The 23665-nt window shown below is 41.4% G+C and overlaps 1 protein-coding gene and 1 long non-coding RNA gene across 26 annotated transcripts in view; one reads left to right on the plus strand and one right to left on the minus strand.

The window, feature by feature from the left end:
- EIF4B (eukaryotic translation initiation factor 4B) overlaps positions 1-23665 on the minus strand; it is a 33512-nt gene that overhangs the window by 2694 nt on the left and 7153 nt on the right. For 2 of the 25 annotated variants that reach the window (XM_078336587.1, XM_035256670.3), the window contains 13 exons: positions 20801-20883; positions 20268-20405; positions 19123-19331; positions 18098-18214; positions 16277-16331; positions 15539-15673; positions 10794-10931; positions 10525-10698; positions 5363-5591; positions 4361-4473; positions 1755-1968; positions 961-1016; positions 111-225 (listed from right to left, as the gene is read on the minus strand). In XM_078336587.1, coding sequence (XP_078192713.1) covers positions 111-225; positions 961-1016; positions 1755-1968; positions 4361-4473; positions 5363-5591; positions 10525-10698; positions 10794-10931; positions 15539-15673; positions 16277-16331; positions 18098-18214; positions 19123-19331; positions 20268-20405; positions 20801-20855 — 1748 coding nt within the window. In that variant the 5' untranslated portion in view covers positions 20856-20883. The remainder of the gene's footprint in view (positions 1-110; positions 226-960; positions 1017-1754; positions 1969-4360; positions 4474-5362; positions 5592-10524; positions 10699-10793; positions 10932-15538; positions 15674-16276; positions 16332-18097; positions 18215-19122; positions 19332-20267; positions 20406-20800; positions 20884-23665) is intronic. The other 23 variants (XM_078336592.1, XM_078336591.1, XM_078336590.1 and 20 more) reach the window with 23 other exon arrangements.
- Positions 8681-22632, plus strand: LOC118144242 (uncharacterized). Its single transcript, XR_008473843.2, has 3 exons — positions 8681-8797; positions 19635-19706; positions 22496-22632. It is a non-coding gene; the product is annotated as an uncharacterized LOC118144242 (long non-coding RNA).

Below are 23665 nucleotides of genomic sequence, written 5' to 3' on the forward strand. Positions count from 1 at the left end.
GCTCACAATGAGAGATCTGGCAGTGCTTTGAGAACCAAGAACTTAACTTCTTAATTACAAAAGCATGTGGGTCAGAGGAAGGATGATAATGAGAACGAGAACACACATACCGATCTGACTCCTTCCAGTGGTCTTTGTTCACTCCGTCTCCTGGACCACGGCTGGAGTTCCCAGTTTGGCCTTTCGGGACATTCATCCCATCTATTTTATTTTCATCTGCTAGAGCAGTAATGCAAAAAATAAAAGGCAAGTAAAATGATCAACGTCCCTCTCCTAAGATTTCTCTTAAGCTGAAGAAAACTGCCTGCAAGTACTGAGGGAAACTACCTTGGCCCCATTCCAGACTTCCTTCCTGAAGCCCTTCTTCCCACGTCCTCTATAGCACATAAAACTACAAAAACCAAACAAAATCAACTAAAAAGTTCCATGCAGGGATATGCCATCCTGAAAAGCAGGCTGGAAATAAAGACTGTGACGCTCGGCAGTGACCTTGGCTCTGCTGATGGTGACATTTCTAATCTGGACTGAATGTCTTAGTTTCCGATTTTTTTCTCCTCCTTTCAAGGAAATGTTCTACCAGGAAAGGGCACTTTCTCCAAAGAGGCCACTACTCCCTCTACCACTGCAACCTCCGCCTCCCAGATTCAAGCAATTCTCCTGCCTCAGCCTCCCGAGTAGCTGGGAGTGTGCCACCATATTCGGCTAAATTTTTGTATTTTTAGTAGAGATGGGGTATTTGCCATGTTGGCCAAGCTGGTCTCGAATTGCTGACCTCAGGTGATCCTCCCACCTCGGCCTCCCAAAGTGCTGGAATTACAGGTGTGAGCCACCACACCCAGCCAACCCCAGAACTTTTAACACAGTATCAGGTGCAAGACACATGCTCTTCAAAATCTAATTTTAGAGGCCTTTTTATTAGGCCTCTAGGTGAAAAACCCATTTCCCACACTATGAGCTCACCTTTCCTGGCTGGTCCTTCCTCAGATGGTTGAGCTGGAGCCACTTTGCCCCCACCACTAGAAGGAAAACACAAAATCACATTCATCAGTTGTTTCAGGAAGAAGGAAGTCAAGAAACTTATAATCATCCTCCAAATGCAGTAAGCTTTACAGAAAACAAAATCATACTCAATGTTATGAACATTAAAATATGGGAAAGAAAACAATGAAAGCAGTAATTTAAACACTAAATGCCATATGCGTTCTAGTCATCACATCATGCAGGATTAGTATTGCTATTTTCTTTTTTTGAGACGGAGACTCACTCTTGTTGCCCAGGCTGGAGTGCAATGGCGCATCTCGGCTCTCTGCAACCTCTGCCTCCGAGGTTGAAGCGATTCTCCCTGCCTCAGCCTTCCAAGCAGCTGGGATTACAGGTGCCTGCCACCATACCCGGCTAATAGTATTGCTATTTTCTTTACAAATGAGACTTAGAGAAATTAAGGCAAGTTACCCCCTACCACACTGCCAAGATGTGGCAAAAGGGAAGCCTCTGACTTGATCTGGGTGGCATTAGTACTCCCATCATAGCTGAATTCAAGCTACCAAAGTGATGTCAACTGCCTATCAAAACTCCAGAAAATGGAACATGTGGGTCTTAAGACATGCCAGTTCCGGCACACTAAGAGAACAAATCCAGCATAACTTATACGATGCTATATAATGCTGGTATCCTGTTAAGGCATCTTCCATCATTACATCACATTATTTAAGAATGTGCACAGCTAACCAACTACTGCTTCCAAGCTGACTCACCTTGTAGGGGATTGCTGCTCTGTGTCTGAGCTCTGAGATCGAGCAGGAGGGTTAGAACTTCGCTTCACCCAAGCATTCTCCTTTGGTGGAGGGGCTGGCATTACCTTTAGGGGCTGATCAGGTTTGGGAGGTTTAGAAGTTGGAGAGTGACAATCTTCCTCCTTACTGAGTGTTTCATTTTCTAGAGACTTCTCACTCTCTCTCCTTCGTGCATCTGTGAAGCCAGAGTGAAAAGAACAAATTATCAGGATGCAGATGCTCATGCATCTACCAGAATCTCAACAGTGTGGAAAACGGTGCACATCAGTTTTGGCTCGCAAAGACGGATTTATCCCTAAACCAGTGGTTTCCAAATATTTCCGAGAACAAGGTTTACTGATGCACAGAGAAATAGGAAAAATAATAACCATGTATACATCTTAAGGGATACCCAGCCATTTGACCTTTTGAGGAATGAGTATCTTTTACAGCCTGTCTGCATTCTCAATGTTAAAAGTGTCTTGATGTGGAGAATATACATATACAAAGAGGACCTATGATGAAACCCCAAATTCTAGTAACCATCGCTCAACTTCAACTTAAAACTCATCACAATAGACAATGATACAATTGCATTTATGAAAAACCACCTACTGGCTGGGTGCAGTGGCTCACACCTGTAATCTTAGGACACTGGGAGGCCAACTTGGGGTGGATTGTTTGAGCCTAGGAGTTTCAGACCAGCCTGGACAACATGGTGAAACCCCAGATTCAAAATAAATAGAAAAATTAGCTGGGTAGTCCCAGCTACTAGGGAAGATGAGGTGAGCTGTGATCATGTCGCTGCACTCCAACCTGGTTGATAGTGTGAGACCCCATTTCAAAAAAACAAAACAAAACAAAAAACAACCTACACTTTTTTTTTTTTTAAGGCAATAAGTATCTTCTTAAAACGAGAAGCCTCCTTTTAGAGTCTGAAGCGGGACTGCTTGAGGCCAGGAGTTTGAGACCAGCCTGGGCAATGTAGCAAGACCCCATCTCTACAAAAATTAAAAAAATTTAGCCAGGCATGGTGGCATACACCTGTCATAACAGCTACTTAGGATGCTGGGGCAAGGGAACTGCTTTAGGCCAGGAGTTCAAGGCTGCAGTGAGCTATGATGATACCACTGCACTCCAGCCTGGGTGTAAGATCCTGTTTTAAAAATAAAAAACTAGAAGGTTGTTTCATCAGATTCTATCTTTTTTTTTTTTTTTTTTGAGATGGAGTCTTGCTCTGTTGCCCAGGCTGGACTGCCGTGGCACAATCTTGGCAGGTTCAAGCGATTTTCCTGCCTCAGCCTCTTGAGTAGCAGGATTACAGGCGGCTGCCACCACACCCAGCTAATTTTTGTATTTTTAGTAGAGATGGGGTTTCCCCACGTTGGTCAAGCCGGTCTCGAACTCCTGACCTTGTGATCCATCCGCCTTGACCTCCCAAAGTGCTGGGATTATAGGCATAAGCCATCCCACCCAACCTTCTTTCTACATTTTACACGTAAGTTCTACAGAAATAGGTATATATCAACTCAAAAAAAGTATATATTATACTTTTACTTTGCCACAAAAAGGGGCATAAAAACATGTTAGTAATTTCCAGAAAACTCCTACAACACCTGAGTGAATTTCCAAATCACTTCAGTCTTGAGCTATGTTTTGAAATGCTCAAGTACATGGCTGGGTGTGGTGGCTCATTCCTATTATCCTACCACTTTGGGAGGCTGAGGCGGATCACTTGAGCCCAGGAGTTCGAGACCGGTCTGGATAACAGTCAGACCTCATCTTTATTTAAACAAACAAACAAACAAACAAACAAAAAACCACGCAAGTACAAATCAGTTTAGAGGAGGAAAGACCTTAAAAAAACATCACAGTGACCAGCCTGGGCAACATGGGGAAACTACCTTTACAAAAATTAGAAAAATGCAGCTGGGTGTGGTGGTTTATGCCTACAGTCCTAGGCACTAGGGAGGCTGAAGTGGGAGGATCACTTGAGAGTCCAAGAGTGAGGGTACAGTGAGCCATCAACATGCCACTGCACTCCAGCCTGTGTGACAGAGTAAGACCATGTCTCAAAACAAAACACACAGCATGGAAAGAGAAGGGAGGTATTACAATTGAACCAGTTAGCTTTCCAAACACTAAAAAGCTTGATCAACCAGTAACTAGTGAGGAAGAATAAAGACCCAGAACAACACAGCTTGAGAACGTGACGTTATCTGGTGATATCGTCAAAAAAGGCTGGTCCTGGAGACAGCTCACCCAGAACCCCCAGCCTATGACTGTTCTGAATAAACAAAACTCTATGATATCAAGACATAAAATAAAAATATATGAAATTAAAAAAGACATAAAATGAAGAGACAAACCTAACAGTTAAGTATTCGCTTCAGTGGTAGATTATTAAGCACATCATCTAGGTCTATTCTGGTACCTATTCCTCAGATTCTTTGGAGCACCAGATATGAAACTCCAATCAGCTCATGCAACCCAAATTAAGAATTTATGACTGAATTTAAACACTGCAAAGTCTCTGCATAATTTGGTTAAGGACAGTTTATGGAAAACAGCAATAACACGATACCCACCCTGGTCTGACTTACTTCTGCCAGATGTGGCGGAAGTCCCAGTCTGCGACGACTCACTTCCTGTCCTTGACCGTTCCCGTTCCTGAGTTTCTTCACTCCGCCAGCTTGGGTGTCTGTACAAAAAGTTTCACAAAATACACATTATGCCTGGCTCGATGAAGGCCATCTTAGATCCATGCTGTCCCCTTAAGAACCATCACTTTTTTTTTTTAGACGGAGTTTCACTGTTGTTACCCAAACTGGACTGCAATGGCACGATCTCGGCTCACTGCAACCTCCGCCTTCTGGGTTCAAGCAATTCTCCTGCCTCAGCCTCCCGAGTAGCCGGGACTACAGGCGCGCACCACCATGCCCAGCTAATTTTTGTATTTTTAGTAGAGATGGGGTTTCACCTTGTTGACCAGGATGATCTTGATCTCTTGACCTTGTGATCCACCCACCTCGGCCTCCCAAAGTGCTGGGATTATAGGCGTAAGCCACCGTGCCCGGCCAAACCATCACTTATTAATATTTTACCACAATTGCTTCATCTATAGGTGTATATGCATATAAATTTATTTTTTCCTCAAACTATTTGAAAGCTACAGACAATAAGACACACTTTGGCTCTAAATACTTCAGCAAGAATCAATACAGTTAATAACATTCTCCTACATAATCTTCAATACTGTCCTTTTTAAATATTAACACAGTTCTACAAGCCATTCATTACCAGGCTTAGTTTTTCAGGACAATTACTTATAGGAGTTCTCTAAGTCTTTTAGATACAATACCAGCTTTGAATAGTAAACACTTTTGTAATGGATAGGAAACAACTCTTCATTATGTAAAACTGTCCCCAACACTGCATACTGCCTAACAGCTCTGGCCCCAGCCCACTAAAAATGCTCATCAGTGACAACCACTGATGTAATAATGACAAAAATTTCCCAAGTGCTCCTGGGGATGTAATGCCCCATTAAGATCCATTGGATTGGGATATCCATCATGAAGACAACCTACCTCTCCCGAGGCCGTCTTTCTAGTTTTGGCTCGTCCAGCTGACGCTGCAACTTCTCTTGTTCCTTCTGTAGTCGTTCTTCTACTTCTCTTTCTCTAGCAGCTGTGTCAACGGGTTTTGCCCCTCCAAAGATAGAAGCAGCTCGACTGGACTGGGAGGTACTAGCAGAGGAATCATCTTCCTTAGGAGTACTCCGAGGCTTTAGATTCAGTTTGGGTCTTTGGGGCGGACCTAAGTTAAATGAAACTCTAAGTAGTAGTTTTCCAAATTACCAGAAGCCAATGGCTGAAAGCCACATTCACAGATACAACTCTTATGAAATGCTATATGAGATTCAAGTTAGTGGCCTAACCAATCCACAGAAGGCAAATGGGAGATCATTAGAAAATAGGTAGCTTAGGCTAGGTGCTATTGCTCGTGCCTATAATATCCCAGCACTTTGGGAGGCTGAGGCAGGTGGATCACCTGAGGTTGGGAGTTCAAGACCTGCCTGACCAATATTGAGAAACCCTGTCTCTATAAAAATACAAACTTAGCTGGGCGTGGTGGCATATGCCTGTAATCCCAGCTACTCGGGAGGCTGAGGCAGGATAATCGCTTGAACCCGGGAGGCGGAGGTTGCACTGAGCCAAGATCACGCCATTGCACAATCCAGCCTGGGGAACAAGAGCGAAACTCTGCCAAAAAGAAAAAAAAAAAAGAAAGAAAGAATATAGGTAGCTTGAATAATCAAGTTCAATTACTTTTCTATCACATCCATAATGTAGTACCAGACCACAGGAAAGACTAAAACTTGTTAATATTTAAATGATAAATTAATAATCTATTAAGATTTCTTTTATATGGGAACAAATTTTTGACCACGATTAAACTACTGGACGAAAGTATCTTGCTCCAAAATCTGGGTGTTAAGAACTTAGACAATGATAGCAAGACTCTAGTTCTTTATGTTTTTTTGAGACAGAGTCTGGCTCTGTCACCCAGGCTGGAGTGCAGTGGTGTAGTTTCGTCTCACTGCAACCTCTGCCTCCCTGATTCTGCTGCCTCAGCCTCCTGAGTAGCTGGGAGTACAAGCACATGGCACCACATCCAGCTAATTTTTATATTTTCAGTAGAGACAGGGTTTCACCCCGTTGGCCAGGCTGGTCTTGAACTCCCAAACTCAAGTGATCCACCCACCTTGGCCAAGAAGACTCTAGATCTTATACCCTTGTCTCTGTGTATAATATAAATTTGGCAGGTGGTTCATGGGGCAAAGCATGTAACACTGAACAAATAAACTCTTAAGGCAGTCTGATTTTTTTCCATGATTCAAGTTGTGGGAATTATTTCAAGAGAAACCTAAGTGTTTCAAGTAAGTTAAAATTTCTAAAAATCATTGTTTATCCTCAATATTTTAGATATACAAAAGATACAGAGATTATAAAGAAAGCCTATGTATATAATCACATGGCTTAAGTAATGATACCTTAACAAAAAGCTAAAACCTCCTCATGACATGACCAGCTGCACCCTGTCCTCTAAATAACCACTAGAAGGTGACTTTATCATGCCCACACTTGACTTTATACTTTTACTATAAATGCATATAGTACCTACAGACAGAGGGTATTGTTTAACAAGATCTAAATTTTCTATGAGGGCTTTAAGCTGACAGTTTATATGGGCTCCTAGACATATTTTACATCTGTATTATGGCCCCTCCATTTTACTAAGATAAAACTGGGGCTCAGACAAAGTGGCTCACTTAAGATATTAATAAAAGAAAACAAGGCCAGGCATGGTGTCTCATGCCTGTAATCCCAACACTTTGGGAGGCCAAGGTGGGTGGATCACCTGAGGTCAGGAGTTCGAGACCAGCCTGGCCAACATTGGTGAAACCCAGCCTCTACTAAAAATACAAAAATTAGCTGGGCATGTTGGCACACGCCTGTAATCCCAGCCACTCGGGAGGCTGAGGCAGAAGAATCTCTTGAACCTGGAAGGTGGAAGTCACAGTGAGCTGAGATCGCCCCACTGCACTTCAGCCTGGGTGACAGAGCAAGAGTCTCAAAAAACAACAACAACAAAAAACAACACAGAAAAACAAAGAACAAAAAAAGGAATACAACTGGACACGAAGGTTCATGCTATAATTCCAGCAATTTGGGAGGCCAAGGGAAGTGGATAACTTGAACTTGGGAGTTCAAGACCAGCCTGGGCAATGTGGAGAAACCCAATCTCTATAAAAAACATCAAAATTAGCCAGGCATATGGCATGCACCTGTAGTCCCAGCTACTGGGGAGGATGAGGTAGAAGGATCACTTGAGCTCAGAAGGCTTAGGCTGCAGTTAGCCATGATTATGCCACTGCACTTCTAGCCTGGGTGACAGGGTGAGATCCTGTCTCAAGAAGGAAAAAAAGAAAATGTAAATGGTGGGCAAACAGTGAAGACCCATGTATGTCAGAGAAATGGAGAGAGGACTATCTTCCAGGCCATGGGAAATGAGAAAGGTCTAAAAGGAGGAGAATAAGGTTATTAAAGCTTACGCCGGAAAGACAACTGACAACGGGGCCAATATGAAGAATGGAGCAAGGCAGGGAACTCTGTTAGGAGGCAATGGCCAGTAATGAGGGTGCAGCAATAGGTCTCAACAAAGGTAGCAGCAGTGACTTGAGACAAGAGGGCAGATCTTAAGAGAGAATGGGGGTAAGAGCAAGAAAAGAGCAAGAGAAAAAATCAGCTGTGCAGCTACTGGTGGAGAGGTAAGGAACAGTGTGAGAAGAAAAGGTCAAGGATAGGGGCTGGGCATGGTTGCTCACGCCTGTAATCCCAGCACTTTGGGAGGCTGAGGCGGGTGGATCACCAGGTCAAGAGTTAGAGACCAGCCTGGCCAACATGGTGAAACCTCATCTCTACTAAAAATACAAAAATTAGCCGGGCGTGGTGGCTCACACCTTTACTCCCAGCTACTCAGGAGGCTGAGGCAGGAAAATCACTTGAACCTGGAAGGTGGAGGTTGCAGTGAGCCAGGACTGTGCCACTGAACTCCAGCCTGGGTAAAAGAGCAAAAAAAAAAAAAAACTCTGTCTCAAAATAAATAAATAAATAGGGCCAAGGAGAACACAAGGCCCACATCTGAGCCTCCATTTGTCTAACTTGTAATTTTACCTATACCACATAGAAATCTAAGAATTAAACGATACTTGTACGAGCACTAAGCTCACTACTGGAATAGAGTAAATGCTTACTAAATGTTAGCTATTATTTTTAGGCTTCTTGCTTGAGGAAATAGCTTTTAAGAATGCAGTTTTTTAAAAACTTATTTTATTATTTTTTAGATGAGGTCTCACTATGTTGCCCTGGCTGAAGTGCAGTGGTATGACCTTGACTCACTGCAGCCTTGTCCTCCTAGGCGCAAGCATTCCTCAGCCTCCTAAGACGCTGGGCCTACAGGTAAATGCTATCACCATGCTCAGTTGAACTTTTATATTTCTTGTAGACATGGGGTCTCACTATATTTCCAAGGCTGGTCTCGAACTCCTGGGCTCAAGTGATCCTCCTGCCTTGGCCTCCCAAAGTGCTGGGATTACAAATGTGAGTCACCATGCTGGGACTAAGTTTTTTATTTATTTAAAAATAAACATTGAATTATTTTTTGAGGGAATAAAGACTTCACCACAATAGAACTGTCATATGGCTCTCATGAATTTTGTCATCTCACTGTGTTTTATTAGTTGTCTAGATGGATTTTCTTTTCTTGGGGAACCACAGAAGATGATGAATATAAAGCCATTGGCACAAAGTTTAGGACTAACACAAAGATGTTAAAGATAGAAAAAAATAGGCCAGCTGCAGTGGCTCATGCCTGTAATCCCTGCACTTTGGGAGGTCAAGGCAGGCTGATCATGGGGACAAGAGATCAAGACCATCCTGGGCAACATGGGGAAACCCCCATCTCTACTAAAAATACAAAAATTAGCTCAGTGTGGTCGTGGCTACCTATAATCCCAGCTACTCGGGAAGCAGAGGCTGGAGAATCGCTTAAACCTGAGAGGCAGAGGCTGCAATGAGCCAAGATCCACCACTGCAATCAGCCTGGCGATGGAGCCAGACTCTGTCTCAGAAAAAAAAAAAAAAAATTCTAGGCCAGATACCATAACCTTTCATATAACATCAGTAAAGTTAGAACAGAAATGGTGGCCATTTATGAGTATTTTCTAACAGTTTAGGTTTATAGCAGTTAACGTTGTTTATGTTACAGTATTAGGGGATAATTTTAGAATAGGTGTACCAAAATCCCACCTTTATAATTAACGAACATCACTTATTGTGGTATAAAGGTATTGAAATCAGCAATGCTTTTCTGTTTGTTTTGTGAGACAGTTTTACTCTGTTGCCCAGGCTGGAGTGCAGTGGCGCGATCTCAGCTCACGTTGTGCAACCTCTGCCTCTGGGCTCAAGCAATTCTCCTGACTTAGCCTTCCCAGTAGCTGGGACGACATGTGTACGCCACTACGGCCACCTAATTTTTGTATTTTTAGTAGAGATGGGGTTTCACCATGTTGGCCAGGCTGGTCTCAAACTCTTGACCTCAAATGATCTGCCCACCTCAGCCTCCCTAAGTGCTGAGATTATAGGTGTGAGCTATTACACCTGGCCTTAATATGTGGTTTTTAACCACATAGGAACAATTAAGCAGTCCTCCAGCCTTGGGCTCCCAAAGTGGTGGGATAGTAACAATTATGGGCTATAGGACTATGTTTAGTCCCAGTTTCATTTCTGTCACTTGAAAAATGGAGCTAAAATCAGTTTTAAGTATAATTTATTGAGATCACAACGTAACAGTATCTGGCAATTTTTTTTTCCATTTCTACTGTTTATTCAGTAAATTTTAACTGAAAAATCTATAACATAACAGTATCTGGCAATTTTTTTTTCCATTTCTACTGTTTACTCAGTAAATTTTAACTGAAAAATCTATCTGTGAAGGCATAAGATGAAAAGAATTCGACTTCTTTACTTCTACTGATGTCATCCTTAGCCAAAGCTCTTTCTACTATGCTTTGCTGCTTCCTGTACAATGTGCAAATTATATTTGTGCCTGACTCAGTTAACACAATCCGAAAATTTCCAGTTTTCTGAGTTTCTGCTCCATGAAGTAAGCAAAATAAAACTATTACCTCTATCATCACGCCTATAATCATCCCGAGAGTAATCATCTCTGGAGCTCCATGACCGATCATCCCGTCTGTCATATCGGTCTTCATAGCGGTCCCCGCCTCCTCTGTAGTCATCATCCCTGCGGTATCCACTGCCAAATGCTCTTCTGCCGCTGCCTATCCGGGAGTCATAGCCTGAAAATATATTCCAAATTATAATCATCACAGCAAAGACCAAAAAAAAAAAAAAAAAAAAAAAAGGCAAAAAGTTGCTGAAAGAGAGCAATTACCTCTATCATAGTCTCTGCTCCCTCGGTCATCATAGCGATCCCGGCCGCCATATCGATCCATATCCCGGCGAGGGCCATCCCGGTACCCATCCCGATACCCATCGCGATACCGGTCTGAATCATAACGATCTCGATACTCTAGAGAAAAGAGAAGAGTAACACCATCCCCTTTCTCTGACACCATTAATAAAAACATGGTAAGCTATCAGATCAGTTTGGAAGAATTTGTATTTCAATTTTCTGTTTCCCTGGTGAAATAAATGTTGCTTAGTTAATCATGTGGGAAGGGTGGGCTGGAAATAAAAATCTCTAAATATTCCATAATGAATTTCCAGAAGGAGAAAAGATGTATATGCACATAAAAAGAAAGTAAGCACAAGACACTAAAAGAACACAGCTGGAATCTTCCATGTGTGGCACCAAAGACCACTTATTTTTTAATTAAAAAAATTGTTCTTGTGAGACAGTCTCTCTATGTTGCCCAGGCTGGTCTTAGACTCCAGGTCTTAAGCAGTCCTCCAGCCTTGGGCTCCCAAAGTGCTGGGATTACAGGCATGAGCCATAGCACCCAGCCTCAAAGACCACTTTACAAGGCAAACAAAATGAGCAACAATGATGTATGCAACATATGACTAATAGGACATCATTTTCTACCATGAAAATGTCAAAGATTAAAATAAATAACATCTAGTGTTGGCGAAGTTTAGGAGCTTAAATCAATTTCTGCCCTGCTGATCATAATTTAAAACAGTAAAAATACACTTTGGGAAGCTGAGTATGGTGGATCATCTGAGCTCAGGAATTCGAAACCAGCCTGGGCAACATGGTGAAACCATGATTCTATCAAAAATACAAAAAATTAGCCAGGTATGGTGGCGCACGTGTGGTCCCAGCTGCTTGGAAGGCTGAGGTGGGAGGATTACTTGAGCCAGGGAGGCCGAGGTTGCAGTGAGCCAAGCCAAGTCATCTGGGTGATAGAGACTTCCTTTCTAAATAAATAAGTACAAATGCTGAAAGTAGTATTAGAACTATGCACCAAAAAATCTGAAGTAATGTATACCCTTCTTGGCCAACAATTTCTATGAATTTATCCTGAGGAAATAACTGGATGTGTGATAAAGATACACGTACAAAGACATTCACTGCAATGTTGTTTATATCATAAAGTATATTTTGCTGGGCGCAGTGGCTCAAGCCTGTAATCCCAGCACTTTGGGAGGCCGAGGCAGGTGGATCATGAGGTCAAGAGATCGAGACCATCTTGGTCAACATGGTGAAACCCCATCTCTACTAAAAATACAAAAAAAATTAGCTGGGCATGGTGGCGCGTGCCTGTAATCCCAGCTACTCAGGAGGCTGAGGCAAGAGAATTGCCTGAACCCGGGAGGCGGAGGTTGCGGTGAGCAGAGATGGCGCCATTGCACTCCAGCCTGGGTAACAAGAGCGAAACTCCGTCTCAAAAAAAAAAAAAATAATAAAATTAAATATATTTTACATACACATGTGCATTTCAGTATCAGAGGACCCTAAATACTAGAAATTGTATAAAGAAATGTAGTAGCTCAAGCCAGCAAACTGTGGGTAGCGTTAAGTTGTTTATGAAAGGGATAGCTGCTATTTAGCTCCAGCTGACTGTTGCTAGGATCTTCTAGTTTTCTGAGAGAAGCTGGCAACACAGATTTTTATGTTTTTTTAGATCTGAATTTCTAAATATAAATCAACTAAAAAAAAAAAAAAAAAACCTCACAAATGGTTTCAGGGCTGATAATTTATGTGTGGGGGCCAAACAGGGATCTTTTTCTTGTGGCTGCTGTCTTTTAAATGATTCCATTTTGGAAACCACATAATTTTTACTGACCAGATACAACATATCCCACTATTATAAACTTTATATATTGAAGAACATGCTGATATTAGTAAAATCATCATAGAAATGATCTAAAACAGGACAAACACAAGAAAATCAGCCCAGTGTTTATTTTGAAATGGGTTTTTAATTTCTGGAGATGCAAATTTACACTTTATTTGGATAATACTGAAATTATGATAAGCTTGTATTTCCTGAGAAAGCACAGATCCATATTGAAGAAAAGCGGCATATGCTATTACTGACATTTCATAGGAATACCTGGTATAATACACCCCCAACACCCCTTGGGGTTCTGTTTTTTGCCTTAATGCTTGGGATAGGAGTCTCTGGATCTTTAACTCAGGTTCACTACTTTGGGGCAGCTTTGGATAACAACGGCACACTCACTCGTTATCCATCCTGCTTGCTCTAAATTCAAGGTTTCAGGTGAGAAAAGTCATGCCTGGACTCAAAACAGGACTCTTGGTCTGAATGTCTTTTTCTTTCAAGAGCCATTTCTTCCTGTTAACAATAGAATCTCTTGCATAAATGCTGAAGAGTTAATCACCTCAGGCAGTTCTTCCCAAGGCTTTGTTGTGTCACAAAGACACGTAAAAAGTCAGATATAAACTTGCTGATTTATTTTTCAAGCCTATGCCCCGTTCTTCTTCCTTCTACATCTTACAAGGTTAAGAACTCTCCTCTAATAGGAATTACATCCTTTACTGCTTCCCAATTATATTTGGTACAAACCTCAAAAGGCACTTCACAAAATTAAAATGCTTGTGGCGGGAGTGCTGGCTTACATCTGTAATCCCAGCATTTTGGGAGGCCGAGGTGGGCAGATCACCTGAGCTCAGTTCAAGATCAGTCTGACCAACATGGTGAAAACCCATCTCTACTAAAAGTACAAAACTAGCTGGGCACAGTGGCTCATGCCTGTAATCCCAGCTACTCGGGAGGCTGAGGAAGAAGAATCGGTCGAACCTGGGAGGCGGAGGCTGTGATGAGCCGAGATAGTGCCATTGCACTCCAGCCTAAGCAATAAGAGTGAAACTCCGTCTCAAAAAAAAAAAAAAAAAAGCCAGATGTGGTGGCGCACATCAGAATTCCCAGCTACTCAGGAGGCTGAGGAACAAGGAACACCAAACTTGGGAGCAGTGGTTGCAGTGAGCCAATATTGCCACTGCACTCTAATCTGGGCAACAGAGTGAGACTATATCTCAAAAAAAAAAAGAAAAAACAAAAACCAACAAAGAGCTTGTAAATTTAACTTTTTCTATCTGTTTTTACTTAAGCTATTTCAAACATATAGACAAGAAAAGAAGCCATAAAAAAAAAAAGTACATAGTTAAAAACTTACATTTGTATTAAAAAAAAGTAAAGAAGCCATTATAACAAACTTATGAACCTATTACTTAGGTTTAGTGAGTGTCATATTTTGTCCTGTTTGTTTTTTGTTTAAAAGAAATATGTTAACAGATGTAATAACAGAATTCTCCCTACTCCTACCAGCAATCACAAGGGTGGTTAAATTACCATGCATAGCTTTATAGTTTTACAACTTACACATCAATACTACATGGTATTGTTTTCAAATTTACACAGGTTTTTTCCCCCTTAATGTGACAGGTTTTGAATTTTATCCCTATTGTTATGCCACAAAGTATTTCATTACAGACAAACCACTACTTATTTTTATTGGGTAGTAGCTTCTTTCCATTTTAAAAATAATTAGTGTTGTCTATTTTTGCATATTTTAATACAGTTGCATAATTTTTCCCATAAAGGTTTTTGTTAGATTTAAGTGGTGGATGTAATTAATCTCTACTCCTACCCCACAATATTTCCCATTCCTCTTTCTGTCCCTGAACCATTTAATTATTCACACACTGTCTCTTCCCTCCACTATAACGTATGCCCAATAAAGATAGGATTTTGTTTTTGTTCACTGCTATATGTTTGTTCACTGCTGTATCTTGAGTATTTTAAAGTGAATCAATATTTTTATTAAAAAAAATTACATTTTAATTATTTGCTATAAGGATATAATAATGCAACTGATCTTTGTATGCTGCTCACCCAGCAACCATGGTGAACTCTTCTGAGATGGAGTTTGCTCTTGTTGCCCAGGCTGGAGTGCAATGGTACAATCTTGGCTCACTGCAACCTCTGCCTCCTGAGTTTAAGCAATACTGTCTCAGCCTCCCAGGTAGCTGGGATTACAGGAATGAGCCACCATGCTCAGTTAATTTTGTATTTTTAGTAGAGATGGGGTTTCTCCATGTTGGTCAGGCTTGTCTCGAACTCGTGACCTCAGGTGATTCACCTGCTTCTGTCTCCCAAAGTGCTGGAATTACAGGCGTGAGCCACTGTGCCCAGCATGATCTCTTTATTTCAAATAGCTCGCTTTGTGTAATCTGTTGGTTTTTTGGGTTTTTTTTTTGAGATAGGGTCTCGATCTGTCACCCAGTGTAGACCTCCTGGCTCAAGCAGTCCTCTTTGCTCAGGTGCACACCACCACATCTTTTTTTTTTGGTAGATAGGATCTTGTTTTGTTGGTCAGGCTGGTCTGACTCCTGGCCTCAAGCAATCTGCCTGCCTTGGCCTCCCAAAGTGTTGGGAGTATAGGTGTGAGCCACCACACCCAGCTAGGTTTCTTTATAAACAATTGTTTACAAAAAAAGAGAAATGTCTGTCCCTTTGTTTACATTTCTTAAACTATTAATTTATCAAATTTGTTTTCTGCATCTATCAATTCTTTTGGATATTATCAAAAATTTTCCTTCACCTGCTTTCCCCCTTCTGTTAATGTGATAATCTGTAATACATCTGTCCTACTACTAAATAGCCTCCCAGGGTACAGAACAAACTAACTTCATAAACACAAACTTACTGTCTCCAAAGCTATCATCACCTCTTCTAGGCGGGTAGTCATCAAAGCTATCTGTGGCAGGACGAGCCCTCCAGTCTGTATCTGTTTTGTCAGAATCCCGATTTCTATCACGGCCAAAAGAACGATCGTCCCTGTCTAGATACATTAAAACAAAAACCGTAAGTTAGCTCATAAAAACTTGGCCCAATATTTCTCACACACAGAAAACCCCATTTTTACCCTATTTTGCACTTTTATATCACACTGTCATCCCAGTTACCTCAGGCCCCATAAGTACATGCTCCAATTCAACAGGAGTAATTCTTTTCCTCCCATTCTTTCCTACTGGTTTAATGCTTAGCTATATCAAATTCTGTGTAGGACAGGAGTTCCTGAAACATATACAAATTAGGTCCCTTTAGTGCCCAATGTGCTGTTAGACAGCTAACCTACTTATCATATATTTAATGTTCATCTAGTTCAATCAGGGCTTCTCAATCTTGACACGCATTTTGGGCTGTATAATTCTTTATTGATGGGGGTTGTCCTATCCACTACAGAATTAACCCCTGGACTTTATTGTGACAACCTATAATGTCTTCAGACATTGGCAAAAGTCCCCTTTGGGGCAAAACTGGTTGAAAACTGTTACTATAGACTCAGGCAGGCCCACCACTACCCCTATTCAAATTTTCTGGGAAAGGATGCCTTGGTGTCATCCTACCATTACCAAACAGAAATCTCTACCACTTTCCTTACCTTTATCCTGTGCTTGATCAGCAACGTCCACTCGAATTCTCCTGTTACCTAGAGACTGAGAGCATAGGACCATATTAACCAACCTTTTGCCCCATTATGCACAAATCCCTTGAGTGACCTTGAACGTCTGGGCATAGCAGAAGCACTAGGGGAAGGAAGATAAAGGAAAACACTGTAATCTAGCTAACACTCCAATTTGCGGGCTAAAGAGTCCTTTATAAAGACTTAAAAATTCAACAAATTTAAGTTGGCCTTAAATATCAGGTCAACAAACATGCTATTTTTACAAATCTGAATTTTACAGAACAGAATCAACTTTTTAACTATCCAAGGTAATTTGTCAAGTATAGTAAATTAAAAATAATTCTCACATAACTAGCTAAATAAAAGGCATATTTGGTGTCACAGCAATTTTTTTTAATCCAAAATTTATAGAAGCCAGATGTAGTGGCATGTACCTGCAGTCTCAGCTATTTGGGAGACTGAGGCAAGAGGATCACTTGAGCCTAGGAGTTCAAGTCTAGCCTGGGCAATACAGCAAGACCCTGTCTCTTAAAAACAAAAACACCCAACACATTTATAGAGCCCCTCCTAATACTATATTCTAGCAAAATTGCATAAAGCATGCTTTGTCTACAATCTTAGGTTCTTTCACTCAGTATTACCTTTGGATAAGTAAGTTCTTCCAGAGCTACCCTCTGACTGCCCTTTCCCACATCACTTTGAACCCTATTAATTCTATTGCTGATTTTTCCTCATTTCATAGTAGAATCTACAGTTGAAGAAGGATAACAATGATTTTTAGTTAAAAATACCCAAAACTATATTAAACACCACCATAATGAAATCTCTAGTAAAAAAGTAACTCCTAAATATGAACCACAACAATATATTAAGTAATAGTTAATCTAGTAAACTTCAAATAGTAACAATTGCATGGTATTCTTTTTCTTAACCAGACTGAGTAAAGACCGATAATGTTTATAAAATCTAAAAATAATCGAATAAGAGTAACTCTGGAACAAGCTTAGACCTTCATATGCGTTTAAATTTAACTAAGTACATTAATTTTTCGTCTCCATTTCACGCTGACTACAGACTGTCATGACGATACTCAATTATCAGGCAACAAAACTATTCCTAAGAGGTGTTCATTTTAATCATGTCACGTGGCAAATTTGGACTACAGAATTATGGCACAAATGGCACTAGAAATTGCCTTATCGAAAAGCAGTAAGGGGTTCTCAGAATTAAAGGAGGAAGTGTTTTCTCTTCCCAGATATAAGCCTCTCAAGTCCTGGGATGGGAAAACATTTGTGGGCAGTGTTAACAAGCAGAAGGACATGTTTACTGTCACTCTCTATAAAATATTCCTTTGTAGGAAATGTTTCCAAATCCTCTTACACGAACAAAAATACCATGACAACACTTCCTGAAAATGAGACATGCCTTTCAATACTAAACAAACTTTGATTTTTCTGTTTGCCTTTATTAGGTCAGATTACTGTGAAAAAGCAAAGCCATAATTGTTGAGGCAACACTGAGCAAATCAATGTGAGACTTAGAGACCTGGTGTGTGGTGGGTTTCTCCAATTTTCCACCTGAGCACCTCTTTAAATTACTGGGGCCTACTGAATTTGCTTCAGTGTGACTTGCTAGATGTTGAATGTTAAGTGATATAATGTTAAATAATGCAGGCCTTTATTTGCAGAGATGGGAATCTGTGAAGTGAGCCACTCACTCAACCTAAAAAAAATCAGTTGGATAAACATGAGATTTGTGAACTTACACCCCTCATATGCCCACTCTTGTTTTCTTTACCTCTTCATTGAGACTCAGGGCACTAAGCAGGGAATCCAGGTCCTCAAATTCAGCATAACCAAAACCTTTCAACCTCTCTGGATTGCTGGGTTCACGTGGTAAACGCACCGCACTGATCTGAAGGAACAAGAAACAACAACAAAGTTTCCAACATTCTTCTTCATTTGCCATTTTTTGAGGGTACTAAAAAGCATTACGGTATGGGCATGAATTTTTCTGAATACACAAGAACATGGTTGTCTCAGAAGAAAAACTGATGCAGACGTATGGTAGAGACTTTACTAAACGCCCTACTATACCTTCTATATTTTGAATGATACGAATTTAACCCTTAAAAAAAGATATTCGGGCTGGGTGTGGTGGCCCATGCTTGTAATCCCAGCACTCTGGGTGGTTGAAGAGGGTGAATCGTCTGAGGTAAGGAGTTCAAGACCAACCTGACCAACATGATGAAACCCTGTCTCTACTAAATACAAAAACTTAGCCAGACATGGTGGCACATGCCTATAATCCCAGCTACTCAGGAGGCTAAGGGAGAATTGCTTGAACCTGGAAGACAGGGGTTGCAGTGGGCCGAGATTGCACCATTGCACTCCAGCCTGGGCAACTAGAGTGAAACTCCATCTCAAAAAAGAAAAAAAATCCTAAATTCTATTTCCTTTTTTATTTTTGGAAACAGAGTTTCATTCTGTCATCCAGGCTAGAGTACAGTGGTACAATCTCACCTCACTACAACCTCAGCCTCCTAAATAGCTGGAATGATAGGCATGTACCACAACACCCAGCTAATTTTTGTATTTTCAGTAGAGATGGGGTTTCACCATATTAGCCAGGCTGGTCTCAAACTCCTGACTTCAAATGACCAACCCGCCTCGGCCTCCCGAAGTGCTGGATTACAGGTGTGAGCCACTGAGCCTAGCCTTAAATTATATTTCTAATTGTTTTTTTGATGAAGAGGAACTGCCCATTCCACAACTAGTCTTTTTCAGACAATATCCAGTTAAATATTATAACTTTACACTTACATTTAATCCTCTGAAGAATTCCTTAATTGACTCTTCTGTCACATCATAGGGTAGGTTCCCTAGAAAAGCAGTGTAGGGTGGTGATTTGGGAAGACGGCTCCGGTCGATATTGGGTTCCCGAGCAGCCCGTGGAGCAGTGGGAAGGATGGAACGGTCAATTGGAGGCGCCCTATACACATCGTCGTCATTACTGTGCCAAGTTGTTGAAACTAGGATAGAGGAATGAATGTAAGAAATTAGAAGAAACTTCTCTCATTGCTGTCATAGAACAAGAGGACGCATGTTAACTGCAAAGTATTAAACATGCTATATTGGGAAACAGACAAAAAAAGAGTGAGAGTTCAATAATAAGGGCATTTTTAAAAAGATGCTTCTGAGATGAATTATGACACTTTAATCCTTATGTAGCAAAGAAATACTATTCCGTAAATACAACTCTTTATGGAATATTACTGTGTGCCAGGTACTTTATATTCATTATAGCCCATCTTACCTTTTTTTTTCTTTTTGAGACGGAGTTTTGCTGTTGCCCAGACTGGAGTACAGTGGTGAGATCTCTGCTGACTGCAACCTCCACCTACTGGGTAAGCAATTCTCCTGCCTCAGCCTCCCGAATAGCTAGACTATAGGTACACGCCACCACACCCAGCTAATTTTTTGTATTTTTAGTAGAGACAGAATTTCACCATGTTAGCCAGGATGGTCTCCATCTCCTGACCTTGTGATCCACCCACTTTGGCCTCCCAAAGTGCTGGGATTAATTACAGGTGTGAGACACTATGCCTGGCCTGAAACATCACTTTATGAGGACCCCACAGAATTTTAGACCTAGAAGAACTTTTAAAAGATAATCTAGTTCCTACTTTCAAAATGAAGAAAATGAGGCCAAAAAGAATAGTAACTGAAGAAATCTGTTAATTCAAGAACAAGAACTAGCAAAGCTCTCTTAAAATGACCACTTCAGTCTTCACTGCAAAGTCTGATAGCCCAAACCTCTGACCTTAGATTCTATAAACTATGTAAGATTTCAGGTGGTACAGAATGAGTAAGCTCTTTGCAGATTACAAATGGTGTGAATTGTTATGAAACAGGTTTTGTGTAGAAAATAATAAATATTCCAAACATGAGGACAAAAGAAAAATTACCATCTCCTTCCAGGTCATCTGTTTCATCAGCCCAGCTGACTGGTTTGGAAACATAGGTGCTTCCTCCACCAGTTCCCCCATCCTCAGCCAGAAAGTCTGTAAGGGAGATAGTCTTCCCCTTCTTATTCTTCTTTTTTGCTGTTTTAAAAGGCAAGAGAAAGATTATTCACCAACACTCAGGTATTTACAGAATTGTACAATGCAATGTTGTAAAACATATTGAGAAAAAAAGCAACACAGACACTCCCCATAATTTCTTCATAGAAATTATGGCATTTCTATGAAGGGGTACTATGCAGACATAAATAAGGAGAAAGCACAGTATAGTGGCACAAAAAGAAAAAGCAAGCAATAAGTAATTTAAAAGTTATAGAATACTTATGCATAAACACACATTTACATATGGAAAGGGTCCAGTGTCTGAGATACCTCCTAGAAAGTATGACTGGCCTGTGGGGGCAACCTTTTATCTTCTACTATATTCACTCATTTACGATCTTTTAATTTTATAACTACTTCTATTCAGTTACTACCTTCCCTGTTTCTTGGATAAAAAAGATCAATATAAATCCATCTCACATAACACATTCTGTACAGTACTTTTGAGGATTGACACCTGTAAAAAAAAAAAAACCACGTGAGGAAGAAATCACAACCATCGTTTTTTTTTTTTTTTTTGGAGACGGAATCTTGCTCTTGTCGCTCAGGCTGGAGTGCAGTGGCACGATCTCAGCTCACTGCCACCTCTGCCTCATGGGTTCAAGCAGTTCTCCTGCCTTAGCCTCCCAAGTAGCTGGGATCACAGGTACCCACCACCACCCCTGCTTTCTTTTTTAGTAGTGACGGGGTTTCACCATGTCGGCCAGACTGGTCTTGGACTCCTGACCTCAGGTGATCTGCCTGCCTTGGCCCTCCCAAAGTGCTGGGATTACAGGTGTGAGCTGCCATACCTGGCCCGTTTTTTTTCTTTTTGGAGACAGGGTCTTGCTCTGTTGTTCAGGCTGTAGTGTAGTGGTGTGGCCATGGCTATCTGCAGCCTCAACCCTCCCAGGCTCATGTGATCCTCCCACCTCAACCTCCTGAGCAGCTGGGACCACAGGTGTACACCACCATGCTCAGCTAATTAAAAAAATTTTTTTGTATTCCCTATGTTGCCCAGGCTGGTCTCCTAGGCTCAAGTGATCTTCTGCCTCAGTCTCCCAAAATGCTGGGCTGAGACATGGTACATGGCCACAACTATCAATTTACAGGGAAGGAAACCAAGTCTCAGAGAGGTTAAGTGAAACATTAGATGTTTGTAAAGTTACAGAGACATTAGCTGGCTAAGCTGGAGATAAAACCCAAGTGTTTTTCATACAAAGTCCAGGGCTCTTTCTATATACCAAGGGATCCCTGCCTCTCAGCAGCTTATTATTAGTTCCATGGCAGGTTATCAAAACCATGGTAAAATGTACTGTTACTTGAAAGTGTTCAAATGGTAAGACTCATATACCCCAGATGTCTCTGCCTTCTAGAAAAAATTTCCTTCTCTACCTTAACACGGAATATGAGGATATAATACTAAAAGGAAAATACGACCAGATGTGGTGGCTCACGCCTGTAATCCCAGCACTTTGGGAGGCTGAGGCAGGTGGATCATGAGGTCAGATGTTCGAGATCAATCTGGCCAACACAGTGAAACCCTGTCTCTATTAAAAATACAAAAAATTAGGCCGGGTTCGGTGGCTCACGTCTATAATCCCAGCACTTTGGGAGGCCAAGGCGGGTGGATCACAAGGTCAAGAGATCGAGACCATCCTGGTCAACAAGGTGAAACCCTGTCTCTACTAAAAATACAAAAATTAGCTGGGCATGGTGGTACACACCTGTAGTCCCAGCTACTTGGGAGGCTGAGGCAGGAGAATTGCTTGAACCCAGAAGGCGGAGGTTGTGGTGAGCTGAGATCGTGCCATTGCACTCCAGCCTGGGTAACAACAGCGAAACTCCGTCTCAAAAAAAAAAAAAAAAAAATACAAAAAATTAGCCGGGTGTGGTGGTGTGTGCCTGTAATTCCAGCTACACAGGAGACTGAAGCAGGAGAATCCTGTCAACTGGGAGGCGGAAGTTGCAGCGATCTGAGAACCTGCCATTGCATTCCAGCCCGGGGCCACAGAGAGAAATTCCATCTCAAAAAAAAAAAAAAAAGGCCCAACTTAGTGAACTGACACTGCTTTCTTTGTGGTCCTCAGAACTTCTGAGATGTCACCACCAATCAAGAACTAATTCAGAAGAGCAGAAGGGACTAAGGAAAGTTCCAGAACTGGCCTGAGAGCAGTCACTAGATGATTAAGAAAAAGCAAGCAGCTTTGTTGTAAAAAAAGATCGGTTTCATGGTTTTTATAATCATAAATTTCTCCAACATGTTCTGACTGTCACCTGATTTTTAATTGTTTAACTCAAGGTTGTGTTCTCACTTGGTATCTGATTTTCTTTTAAAATTCAACTCTCAGAAAATAAAGGTAACCAAGTTTGCTATCAATGTTAACACACAGCCTTGTGGACACAATTAGAACCTGATGTATTAAGGTCTGAATATGCAAACTAGATGAATCTGATTAAATAAAAAAAGTTGACCATGAACATGGTAATTTCCATCTCTCTCAAGTGACCTAATTAATCCAGCTCCGAAAGTGTCATTTATAATCAACAAGAACACATTTTGAATCCATCCTACATGCCTCTCCCCCTTTTTTTGCAGTGTTGCAAACGTGGCTCACTGCAGCTTTGACCTTTTGGGCTCAGGCAATCCTCCCACCTTAACCTCCTCTGAGTTGCTGGGTCTATAGGCATTTACCACCACGCCCAGCTAATTTGAAAATTTTTTGTAGAGGCGGGTGTCTTGCTAAAATGCCTAGGCTGGTCTTGAACTCCTTGGCCTCAAGCGGTTCTACTGTCTCGGCCTCCCAAAGTGCTGGGATTATAAATGTGAGCCACTGCACCTGGCATTCTATAGCTTTCAAAGAATATAGTTATGGAGATGTTGGGTCTCATAGCATTTATACTGCTGCAGCTCATATGCAAAATTTTTTTTTGAGACAGAGTCTCACTCTGTTGCCCAGGCTGGAGTGCAGTGGTATGATCTTGGCTCACTGCCACCTCCGCCTCCCAGGTTCAAGTGATTCTCCTGACTCAACCTCCGGAGTAGCTGGGATTACAGGCATGTGCCATCACACCTGGCTAATTTTTATATTTTTAGTAGAGATGGGGTTTCACCATGTTGGCCAGGCTGGTCTTGAATTCCTGACCTCAAATCATTCGCCCACCTCGGCCTCCCAAGGTGTTGGCGTTACAGGTATGAGCCACCATGCCCAGTCTCATATGCAAAGATCTATGGGAGGTTTTAATAAGCTAACATGATT

Source organism: Callithrix jacchus, chromosome 9 (genome assembly GCF_049354715.1).
Source record: "Callithrix jacchus isolate 240 chromosome 9, calJac240_pri, whole genome shotgun sequence".
Taxonomy (NCBI): Eukaryota; Metazoa; Chordata; class Mammalia; order Primates; family Cebidae; genus Callithrix; species Callithrix jacchus.